A 12,506-nucleotide genomic window follows, 5' to 3' on the forward strand; every position below is an offset into this window, starting at 1 on the left:
TCCTGTATTATAAAATCCTTGTATCCAAACTGAGTTTACTCTCAACAACTAAACTCAAAATGAAGAGAAGGGGGTTGCATTACCAAAGCAAGGGGGTGTATTATTTGCTAACAAATCTTCAGAAAAGTAGAAAAGGGCAATGCCATGGATACACAGCTTACATCAGCTCTGCTCTATAAACTCGATCTTGATTTCCGACCAATTTTCCAGCTCCGAGATCGTCATCGGTCAAAATCATAAAGGCAATCCATCCTAGCCGGAGATTGAGAAATCCCGTAACAGATCCGGTTTTTGCTACAGAAAAGGTTTCGGATTCTCCCGAAAGGACCGAAACTCAGTGGCCTGCGATGCTTTCATCTGTAACTTTCTCTACCCAACTCGGCAAATGTTCTATCTTTTCCATTTGATGACTTATTTATTCATCTTTAATTTCTTTTCCACTGAAAGGCTGAGAAATTAAGAAACAATGAACAAAGATCGTTTAGAATGTAAACCAAGCTGTTCGTGGTATCATTATTCATATGTATTCATATTTGTTTCGCTCTTATACACTAAAATGGATATTTCGACCGTCAGAGAAATGGGTTCTTTCTGAAAATCAGATATTTTGTATATACATGTCTCTTTCTGAAATGGGTTCCTTCTGGAATCGGTGTTTCTTTAGGATCCTGGTATTTCATTCATCTTTCATACGTTTTAGAAATCATATATGCTTCATCAAATTAGGGTGTGGGTAATGATTCTCTTGCAAGAATTTTACCACAACATAAAACGAAACAATAAGTAAGGGATTGAGCCTTTTCAAAAAAATAAGTAAGGGATTGATCAGAAACTTGATTATTTGTTCATAGGCAAGCCACCTTTGTTGTACATACATGATTAAATGTGAATTTCTAAAGTTGATTCAAACTTCAAAGTACAAAAGGTTATCTTCTTTTGTTTCTTAGATAAATTCAAAACCCAAGTCACTAGAATGTACATGAAGACAATATGAGACTTCATTCTTGTTATCCAAATTAATATAAGGAACTCCCAAACAACAACAACAAGAAGCCAACATCGGGTTATTCCCACAGTGGAGGGCTTGCAATGGATCAGACTTGACTCTTTTTTGTTATGCCTGAATTGGAGCACTTAGTTTTCTGCGGCAATCCAATTGGCCATCCCAAAGAAAACATCACATCACTGTCCTATTCTCTTGGATCCTAAGATGGGTTTCGTGGCGCCCTCCTTTTTGGTTTGAGCTTGCTTGGATGAAGGAGCCAAAGATGCAGGAAAGCTTAGACATTTGTGGTCAAAGGCGATGTATAGTGGTATAAAAAATGATTGTTTAGCCCAAAAACTTAGATTTGTTAGATCTAAGTTGAAGCAATATGCTAAAATCCTAACACGGAGATGAGTTCGCTTGCGCTAAGAAAGAGATTCTGGGGAGAATGCAAGAGCTGGACACGAAGGAGGAGGCCCTTCTCGATGAAAGGGGATCATCCTCTTGATTTTATTGGCTTCTACCTGGCTTTCTTCTGATAGTGTTGGGAGGATATCAGGGGGAATTAATGGTTGGTTTGGGGGAATTTTATGATGGTCTTAGGCTGGATAGGAGCATCAATGTTGCATACATCCCGCTTATACCCAAGCAAGACAGAGTAGAGAGATTGACAGATTTTTGCCGATTAGCCTGATGGCCAATGCCAACAAGGTCCTTGCAAATGCTCTTGCTGACTGAGTACGTGGGGTTCTTGGGAGACTGATTTCAAATTTCAAAGCACCTTTATTCCAGTTAGACACTCTTGATGGAGCGATTATTTCTAACGAGTGTTTTGACTTCTATCGCCGAAGTGGGGTGAGTGGCATCCTTTGTAAGTGGACATAGAAAGAGCACAACACGGAGTGAAGTGTCAGATAATAGACAAAGAAAGGGTCGACGGCCTCATTGAGGGTTTCAGGATGGATTCTCCGAATATTATCAATCACTTGCATTGTGCTGATGGTACTCTTATATTCAGTACTGAATAATTTTCTTGGATATTAGGGTACCAGGACCAGGAGGCTTTGATAGCTGATTCTTATATGGGGTTGCCTCTTTGCATCGATCACATGCTTAAGGGCCTTGAGATACTGATTAAGAGAATTGAGAAGAAGGTCTCCCCTCGGAAGAAAATAATGCCCTATTTGGCTAATCTGCACATGTAATTTGTCTCTATTCCACTTCCTTGTGAGTAATTGGCAGACCTGACCAACTTTAGAAAAATGTACATTGGAATGATTAGGAAGAGAGCAAGAAATATCGTGGTTTGTAGACCGAGAGCCTAGGGTGGCCTTGGCATTCATAGCTTAAGAGAGAGAAACACGGACCTTCTTGGTAAGTGGATTTGGGGGTGGGTTCGGGGAGGAGTGAGATCAGCTTTAGAGGGAGGTAATTACTATTTACTAGGAAGTATGGCTCCAACTTCGGTGGTTGGGAGTCAAAGGATGCATTCAGGTACCATGAGTGACTGTGTGGAGAGACATTTTGAGATCTAGGGTCTCTTTCCAGGCTGATATCATATTCAGGGCGTGATATGGCTCTCTGGTTTGCTTCTAGCATGATCTATGGTGTGACATTCATCAATTATAAGCCAACTTTCCTGGCCTCTTTATGTTGGCATCGGACCGTGGGACTAGCATTGGTGAGTCTTATGTTCTGCTAGGTGTAGGGTGGAGTGGATAGTTCTTTTTCTCCCGAACTTCTTTGATTGAGAGCTTGACATGACAGAGTCATTCATGGTTAGCTCAGGTTCGGTCTTTATTAGGAGGAAGGGTTTGTGCCTTCTCGTGGATGGCTTGCTTGGACAAGATCCCGATAATTGATCATCTGTGCAGTTGACAATGGGTTATCCTTAACATATGCATATGTATGATGTGACAGAGGAGACGATGAATCATCTATTTATCCATTGCAATTTCATGAGATTGATATGGGTTTTCATATTTGGTCTCTATGGGGTGGCATTGGTTATGCCAAACCATATTGCTGATCTTTTTTAGGCTAGGGTTTTTGAGCCTTGATCTACTAGAGGGAAAAATCTTTGGACACTGGCCTTCTCTTCGATCTTATGGTTGGTCTTGAAGAAGCGGCACCATAGGTTCCTCTAAGGGTTTAGGATTGCGGTGTTATCTCTTCAACAGTATATTTTTTCGTTGTTGGTTCATTGGACAGCGGGACTTCCATACTTTAGTGGCATTTTGAAGTCAAACTATTTGCTTCCCCTCAAATGATTCTAGGTTAAGCTGAACTTTGATGGCTTGAGATTAAGAAACGCGGGTTTCTTCGCGATTGGCAGGCTTCTTCGATGTCCGGATAATGGTGTTGGCTGGGATTTCTCTTGTCCTATTGGGGTGGCCCACTCCAATAAGGCGGAAGTTCTTGCACTCCTTCATGGCATGCAATTAGTGAATATGGTCCTTCATGATTCCCTGGTTTTGGTGACTCTCTTAACTCCATCAACTGGATAAAAGAGGGGAATGGCTTTCCGTGGCGCAATGCAGACTTGTTTGAGGAGGTCTTCAGGTATTATTGAGGGACACGAGACTTCATTTCAGCATGTTTATCGCTCCGCCAATGGTGAGGTTGATCCCCTTGCCCACAACGAATATGGCGGTGTTTAATCATCTTCCCCTTGAGGGATTGTTGTATGCCTTTTGTGTTTTTATTGTGTTCCTTGACCATCTCGGTTGAGGTGTTTCGTTTCTTGTTCTTCTTTAATAAAACTTTTACCATTAAAAAACAATAATAACAATAACAACAATAATAACAATAAAAAAATAATTATATGCGTATTTTTTTTCCTTTACTTCAAAGTGGTAGCCCTAATAATATCCTTGGTGAAGACACTCCCATGCGATTTGTACCAGCTTTTGACTTATGGAACGGGTGGAGGGAGGTGTGCTTAAGTGTGAAGCAGAAGTCGATGACAATTCGGGAGTGGAAGCCTCCTGCCCCGTGTTTTTTGAAATTAAACTTTGACGGTTCTAGCTTGGAGAACCCTGGCCCTGCTGGAGTGGTAGGTGTCTTGAGAAATGGAGCTAGGGGAGGTGCTTTGGGCATTTGCAGGTCCCATTGGGTTGCAGATGCTAGTGAGGCTGAGGTGCAGCTAGTGCACCAAGGATTAAAGTTGCTAGAGAAAGAGGGCCTTGACATAGTGGTGGTAGAACGGGATTCCCTAAATGTGATCTATTGGCTCAATGGTTCCCACCTCCATCCATGGAGATCATTACTTTGACGAGATCCAAGATTGCGTGGTGTCCTCATCTATCGGCTTCCAGCATGTCAGAGGATCTGCTAATGGTGTAGCCGATAGGCTTGCTAGGGAGGGGGTGATGAAGGAATCTTTGGAATTGTTTGACTTCCTCCCCCCTCGAGTCTTTTCTAGTTTTTGTCTTTTAAGCTGCCATTCAAAATAATAATAATAATAATAATAACAACAACAAATTCTTTTACCGTAAGATCTGGTGCCCAATGAATGACCTATAGCTCTCCATGATTCCAAGACTAACGGATTGATACCATATGACTTGCTAAAAAAATTGGATCACTTTTGTGAAATTTGATCAATGAGCTCGTATTCTTCAGTCTCATGATTTTCTTAGTTTGATGGGTTATGGACGTTATGGTTCTTTGTGTGACAACCTTGAGGGTTGCAGGTTCAATCAGAACATATAAATGAGAATAAGGAAATTCTTCATAGCTTTCCTGGAAAATAACCTAGAGCAGTTTCCTTGAGGGTTGCAGGCAGTGTTCTAAAAGGCGGCCTGGGCGGCGGCCTAGGCACTGGGCGTGGAAAAAACGCACCGCCCAGGCCCTAGGCGTTTAAAAAAGCGGCCTCACCGCCTGGGCGTTATTAGGCGGCCGCCCAGGCGATGAGGTGGCCGCCCAGGCGATGTGCGTGGGCCTAAGCGGGGCGGGTTTGGGCGGTGTGATAAAAGAGGGGGTGTTTGAAGTAATAAAAGGGGTGCCTTTTAGTTATTTTAATTTTTAAAGAGGGGTGCCTAAAGAAATAAAAGGGGTGCCTTTTTTAGTGTATTTTTTAGTTTTTATAACCTAAAACCTAAAACGTAAAACCCTCACCCTCTTCTCAAACCTCAACATCAACCAGTTCAAGTACAATGATTTATGAAAACTGAAGAAGTGCTTGGATCTTAATCTTTTTTTGGTTATGGATTTGTGTTGTATTGTTAAATACTTAAATTATTAAGTATTTTAAGCTTATTTTCTTATTAAGTTTTTGACTTTTTGTTATTATTTAATGTTTAGTGCTTATGCATAAAATGGTTTGGATTGTTATGTTTCAAGTACTTATATTTTATATAAAAAAATGCAAGAAATTATGAAAATATATTAATATCTAAAAAAAAATGAAAAACGCCTAGAAACGCCTGGGCGGCCTGGGCGCTGGAAGGTCAGTCAGCCGCCCAGCTCCGCCCAGCGCTTTTTAGAACACTGGTTGCAGGTTCAATCAGAACATATAAATGAGAATAAGGAAATTCTTCATAGCTTTCCTGGAAAATAACCTAGAGCAGTTTCAGAGAGCGCTCATAAAGACCCATGTGTTGCCTCACAGGACATTTCATTACCTGGCCTCATGACCTCATCTTTTGCCTTAAAATACAGGTGATAAAATTGACTACCTTCTAATCCACTACCACAAATCTCTTCCCCACCTCTGTTGTTTGGACTGTGGCCTAATATCTCCAAGGCCAACGCATCAAGGTTAGAAGATAAGTAAAAAGGGGAAAATCCACTACCTAATGCTGTGATTATGCATTAATTGATGAAATAAAGCTTGACTTGTTGTTTCCAAGGGATTGTTGTTTGAATGTAAGAGGTCCTTTTCTTAGATATGTAGCCTCTTTTTTTTTTTGAAATGGAGATATGTAGCCTTTTTAATTCGACTTTTGTAGTTCTTTTGAATACTTAAAGGCATGTGAAATATTTTTATTGGGTGCCCCAAATTGATTGAATAGATGGTATAGCAGTAGACAATATGCGCAAAATTAATGGGCTGCATGCCCATCGTAATTGTATAGTTGGTGTTGTTTCTTTTCATGATTCCAGAATTCCCTTACCGAGTTCTGATACTATATATTGGTTCTTTAAGGTTATGATTTCCTTATTTCATTTTATTCAGTGTGAAAATGAATATGGATTGTTCAAGTATATTTAATGGGTGAACTTTTAATTGTATTTTGCTTGATTTTGATCAACGCTGGTGTGTCCATGTTCCAGAGTGCAAATGAGCTTTTAGCTAGTAGACGAGATGGTCAAATGGGCGACTCATCGGATGACACTCCTATAATTTGTGGTCAAAAAACAAAACTTTCTGCCAAGGATACTGCAGATCAGAAAATAAATGTCTATATTTGGGATATGGACGAGACACTTATATTGCTGAAGTCTTTGTTGAATGGGACGTATGCGGTGGCTTTCAATGGATTAAAAGACCTACAAAAAGGAATAGAAATCGGTAAATGCTGGGAAAAACATATTCTTCAAGTTTGTGATGATTTTTTTCTTTATGAACAAGTAAGTTTGTGGTTTCCAGACGTTCATTTTCCTCTTCTTGATACATTGGCACACATGGTTAGTTTAAGGGTTTCCCACTGTTTTATCTAGACTGTAATCTCCAATGGTTATTGCTAATAATTGTAACTTATATTTTTTATCCATGATGGAGCAGATTGAGAATTACAACGAGCCCTTTCTTGGTGCTTTGAGTGATTATGATGATGGGCGAGATTTGTCAAATTATGATTTCAACAATGATGGCTTTAGTGCTCCCTATGATGACCCCAACAAAAGGAAACTTGCGTACCGGCACCGGCTCATTGCACAGAAGTATGCACAGGTGTTGATGCTCATTTCTGATGCATTTTCAGATCTCGAAATCTCATACATTTTTTTTGAAATGAAAAAAAAATCTTCTAGTTATTGTGCATGACTCCTTGAAAAGAGCACTACTTGCTTTTCTATTAGTGCATACAATATTAAGTGTTTCTATGAGGGTGAGGAATTGCCATGAAGTACATTTCGATTTTCCTGCTTTGCACCATTGCATTTTCTATGTATTATTATTGTTCCAGCTTTTATTAATTATAGAAAACCTTTCGGAGTCTGCTTCTCCTAATAATAGCAGTACTACTTATTAGTCTACTATTAATGGTTAGCTTAATATGATTTTGTGCAAGGATTTAAATGTCATTTTCGGTGTTGGTTTCTGCCACCACCGAAACCGATTTCAGTGGAAATTTCGGCTGAAATCATGTAAAACCTTGATAAAAATTTCGTTTTAAAAAAAAAATCCTACTCAGATGTATAAAATTTTGGTGGAAATTTCGGCGATTTCAGTGGAAATTTTGATAATTTCAGTGGAAATCTTCAACATTTCAGTGAAAAATTTTAAATAAGTGCAAAATCATGATTCAATGTACTTTCGGTTTTGGTCCAAACCGACACCGAAATATTTCAGCCAAAATTTCGGATTTTGGATGAAATTTAAAACTATGGTTTTGTGACTTTGGGTCTGTGTCATTCTAGCAAAGGTTTACACTTTTTGTTTCAGTGTAGTCACCTAAATGGATCAGGTCTTCATTTTATGTAAATCTATGCCTGTCTTAATCATTATGTACATTGATGTTGGTTTTTAACTTGTTTAGGCATATCTTCTCTCTCTTGTTTTACTTATTGCTGTTTTGGTCCTTCGGCCAATTTACATTTGCGATGAGGATTTCTTCGCCAGATATTTCATTCACTTCTCATTATAGTTTGTCTAACATGGCATCGGTGCATAATAGCTATTAATGCTTGAATTTTGTTATTTCTTATTATTTGTTGCAAATTAGGAATTCAGAGTGCAAATGTCCTGTGCAATGTGTTGCTCGAAGACTCCTTGTATCTCTGTCATTGGAACCGGATTTTAACATTCCGAGTTTTGACCAGATTTTAATATTGAGAGTTCTATTATTTTTGTTTCCTCGGCAAGGTATTTGATCACTCAATACAAAAAGTTCTACGATGAACTTGTTCCAACAATAGCACTTTATCAAGTAAGTGATCATTACATAATTGGGATAAAAAAAATTTATGGCCATAATCAGCCAATTCACCCACTATGCATCCAAATCCATTGAAATTCTAGAATTTCTTAATTATGGAAATTGGGTTTTCTTAACACTGTTACATCCAGCTCAGAGTGACTTCTGTTCTTTTTTGAGCAGTAATAGTACACATTTATTAATGAAATAAAAACAGTGCATCAACAAAAGATCTTGGATGTGATGTCCTCATACAAAAAGTAAGTAAATTAAGTGGCCTCTAACAATTGGGCTAGGGAATCTATCATGCCTTAAGCACGCCTATGAATGCATCTGAAAAATGGAGATAATATTAATGCCTAATCAACTAACCTCCACGAACCCAGACTCAATCTTTTGGTCCATGGTGTCTCACTTCCACTTCATTTGAATCTGCAATATCAACGGGACACAAAAAGAATTTATGTCGTTCTTTTGCATTTAACATTTCCTTTCTAAGGACCTCAAAGACTTGTCGATGGTGTATCAGGTGACCTGTCTTGATGCGACTATAAATTAAGATATCGGCAAAGTATAAAATCAAAAACTTTCCTATGGATGGTCTTAGCACCTGGGCATAATTCGCATGAAAGTACTTGGTGCATTGGTCAAACCAAAAGGCATGTCAAGCCATTCATTCAAACCATCCTTTGTCATAAAGGCGGTTTTCCATTCATCCCCCAGTCGAATGCAGATTTGATGGTAATCTTTGAAAAAAATTCTGATCTGGCCATCATGTCAATCATATCATCGAGTCTAGGTATATGGAACTTATACTTAATGGTAATTTTATTGATTGCTCGACTATCCACTCACATTCGCCGGCTTCCATCCTTCTTTGGTGTGAACAATGCAGGTACAACGTGTGGACTAAGACTTTCTTGGATAAAACCCTTTCGCAAGATCTACCTGCCTCATGTTCGGTGGGGTTCATCCTTTTTTTCTTTGAATGATCTCCTTGGAAAATGGTCTGCCTCATCCGTCCTCCAAATCTTATGATCTAAATATTAACAGGTTTATGCTTCACTTCGTGAAGTGAGTTGGAGCTTTCCTAGTTAAAATAGGTCAAGATCCTGCTGTACCCATATAAGATTGTTTCCTTCTGATTAAGAATCTGCAAGTTTTGGGTCATTTTTTATCTAATTTATTCAGTAGTGCATTCTTATAAGTTATGACAGTATGGTCAAGTGACATAATTCAAGTTTTACTCTTTCTGCAGGGTTTGCATAGGGTTCTTGATCAGGAGATGGTTAAACTCTGGGACAATCTATATAATTTGACAGATAGTTATACAGATAGATGGCTTTCCTCAGGTATGTCACTGTGAATAAACACCTAGAAGCATACTTTTAGAGTTCTATTTTATCCCTTTAACTCATTCACTTCAATTTTTTATGCACTGAAATATCAAGATTTTAATTATGCAATATATGTAAGTAATATGCTTACATCTCACCCAGACTCATTGTTTGAAATCTAGTACCTCCAAAATTTTCACTTGGGCACATAGGCCTAGTAGCTCAATCATTGTTTGGTAAACTTGACCAGGTTGAATCAGTAAGGAAATATAGAAAAAGGGAAAGGCTAAAAAATTTGTGGAACAAATACAGAACAGGGGAGGGGGATGAAATTTCAAGCATAAACTCGGAATATTGACATGAATGTTTAGTTTTGTTTTTGTATTTTTTGTTCGTTTATTATTTATAGAGGGGAAACGAAATTTCATGTTTTTTTATTATTAAAAATGTGTATAACTCTGGTCATGATTGTACCTGGAATATGGTTTTAGAGCTTGTGTTCCTAAATCTGATATACATAAGAATTACATTTTTAAGTTTCTAATTTTTCCATTGTCAGTGCAGCACGGAACTTTTTGGAGCTAGTCTCAGGAGGGAGCAAAGACTCAACCCCTCATCTTGTCTCACCAGAGGGTGCCACTGGATCTAGTGTTATGAAATGTCGAAACATTAATGTTTTGGTTACTTCTGGATCATTGGTACCTAGTCTTGTCAAGTGCTTGCTCTTTCGGCTGGATGATCTTTTTGTTCATGGAAATGGTCAGTTTGTTTTTTCTTCTCCCTCTTTTTTTTGTGTCCTAATATTCTTCGAGATTTATGATAATTATAGCTTTTTCTACTTGTTCTTTGTCTTATCTTTCTAGTTATCTTTCTTGATTGTCCGTCCATTATCTTATTCACTCTCACTTAGTTTGAAATTTGCATCCATTGTAACCCAAGTCTATACAATTTGTATGAATTCTATTTCTTTTAATGTTTTGAAATAAGTTGAAAATTTTATTTTCTGTTATTGAAATTTAAAGTATATAGAATAAGACCTATAGTTGAATATTTGAATCAAGTTTTTTGTAGAACTTTTAAGTCTTCTCTCAATCCTTTTCAGTCATGTGAAGTGTTATATGAGAATATAAAAATCTTTCATTAACACGTTCAGATTACACAAGGAAAAAGTGTATCATCTAATTGAGTAGTTGAAAAATCAACCAGCACAATGACAAAACAGTCTCTCAGATTCATATCTTCTGCTAACTTTTTCTTTATATTTGATTCGATTTCAGCACTCGGCTGTTTTTGTTAGTTCCAAAAATTTCACAAAATATCTTGACAAATTCACGCTATTACTTGTTTTCTTAATTTTTTTTTCATAAATTTATATTTTTAAGTATTTTAGTTTTTCCATTTTTCCTGATATAAACCCAAAAATAACAAAAAGAATTAAAATACATCGAGATACACCCTTCCCAAGAAATTACCAAGACATATTTGTGACTAACTGATTATGCCCCTGAATACATATCCTCACTCTTCTTTGTGAAAAAGCACTTATAGAGCTCATTGTTATAGCTTTATACATTTGCTACTCATCAGCAAACTTTTCATCTTATTAGACTTGCTAACTAATGAAGATACAACAATTAGTTGAGGGTCTTGTTTATCAGTTTAGAACTACAGAAATTCGCTTTAGGTTCTGTAGCTTCTATAATTCATGTTCCTTTTGCTTACCCTCCAATTATGCTCCTCGAGAATATGGTCCCACCTCTATTAAACTGCTGTAACTTGGAGTGCAATTTGGGTCGGACTGGGCAGATCTTTTGCTAAAAAATGAATTGGAATCAACCCGAACCGAACCTGATTTCATGGTAAAAGCTCAACCCGCATTCCCAAAAGTCGACCCGAGTTGCACCCCTAGCTCTAACATCTCAGGACATTCAAAATGTTCTATGACATCTTCCTTAAAACTGTCTACAATCTCAATGACTTGGTAACTCCAATCATGCCAAAAGCATCTTTACACACGTTTGCATCACTTTGCCTAAACTTGATATCATCATACATAATAGATTCATTATGTAGTATTCTCAATCTGTGACTATAGTTCTCATAAGTTTAGAATAGATTTAAGAACTCTAGGAATGTAGTTACGTAACAATTTTCTACTGTTTCTTCAGTCTATAGTTCATGGGAAGTAGGAAAGTTCCAATGTTTTTCGTGGATCAAAGAGCGTTTTGGTAGTTCTTCCACCCAATTCTGTGTGATTGGAGACGGGCTCGAAGAGTGCGAAGCTGCTGAGAAAATGAGATGGCCTTATATTAGGATCGATCTGCGACCGGATAGTTCTCATAGGTTTCCCGGTCTTACCATGAAAACAGTCCAGCATTATATCGATGTCGTATACGGTGTCCCTGATGCCGAAGATGACAACAAACAGTAAACTTCCAAACCATCTGCACTACCTATGCTTTACTCTTGTTTATGAGGAAATTATATCAGCACAACCATGGTTTAATATTTGCACAAACCCTGCTTGTCTTTCTTTTTTAATTGGCCCACTGAGAGTTTTTTGGGGAAATGTAATGACCTTCTGAGAGCTTTTTATATACTAAAAGGCAAAATGGGTCAATGAAAATATCAAAATATGGTTGTGCTGATATCATTTCCCTTTTATATTGTAAATGTAGTTGCTCCTTTGTTACTCTTTCTTTGCTTTGTTAATAAATTATGTTGCTTGATAACAGAAAATAAGGGATTTACTAGGCAATTTCGCGGAAAGCTATTTGGCTGCTCACTTTTGCAGGAGAGAGCAGCCACCTAAGATGAATTAAATGAATAAGCCAAAATCTGCTAAAAAGTGAACCTGTGTGGCTGTTCTCTCCTGCAAAAGTGAGCCACGAAATGGCTTTCCGCGAAATTGATGCAGCAAATCCCTAGAAAATAAACAAGGGGGGTATTTTAGTCAATTTAAAACGAAGCAACATGCTAAATTAATTGCATTTTAAACGACTACAATGCTCCTGCAGTATAAACAGATGAGAAAAAAAGAGGGGCAGAAGAGAGGGTAATTTAGTTATAAAACCAAGCATATTAACATAGTATATAATTCAA

At 37.7% G+C, this 12,506-nt stretch overlaps 1 protein-coding gene across 1 annotated transcript; it reads left to right on the forward strand.

The window, feature by feature from the left end:
* The first annotated feature begins 61 nt into the window (after positions 1–61).
* Positions 62–12,102, forward strand: LOC143884945 (protein phosphatase EYA-like). Its single transcript, XM_077388825.1, has 6 exons — positions 62–359; positions 6,263–6,559; positions 6,714–6,881; positions 9,326–9,419; positions 9,969–10,163; positions 11,573–12,102. Exons 1-6 carry the CDS (start codon positions 348–350, stop codon positions 11,833–11,835), a joined length of 1,029 nt encoding a protein of 342 aa, XP_077244940.1. The 5' UTR covers positions 62–347; the 3' UTR covers positions 11,836–12,102.
* The last annotated feature ends 404 nt before the right edge of the window (positions 12,103–12,506 follow it).

Source organism: Tasmannia lanceolata, unplaced genomic scaffold, assembly GCF_043159265.1.
Source record: "Tasmannia lanceolata isolate RefF3 unplaced genomic scaffold, GAP_Taslan_0.1 ptg000008l, whole genome shotgun sequence".
NCBI classification, from domain to species: domain Eukaryota; kingdom Viridiplantae; phylum Streptophyta; class Magnoliopsida; order Canellales; family Winteraceae; genus Tasmannia; species Tasmannia lanceolata.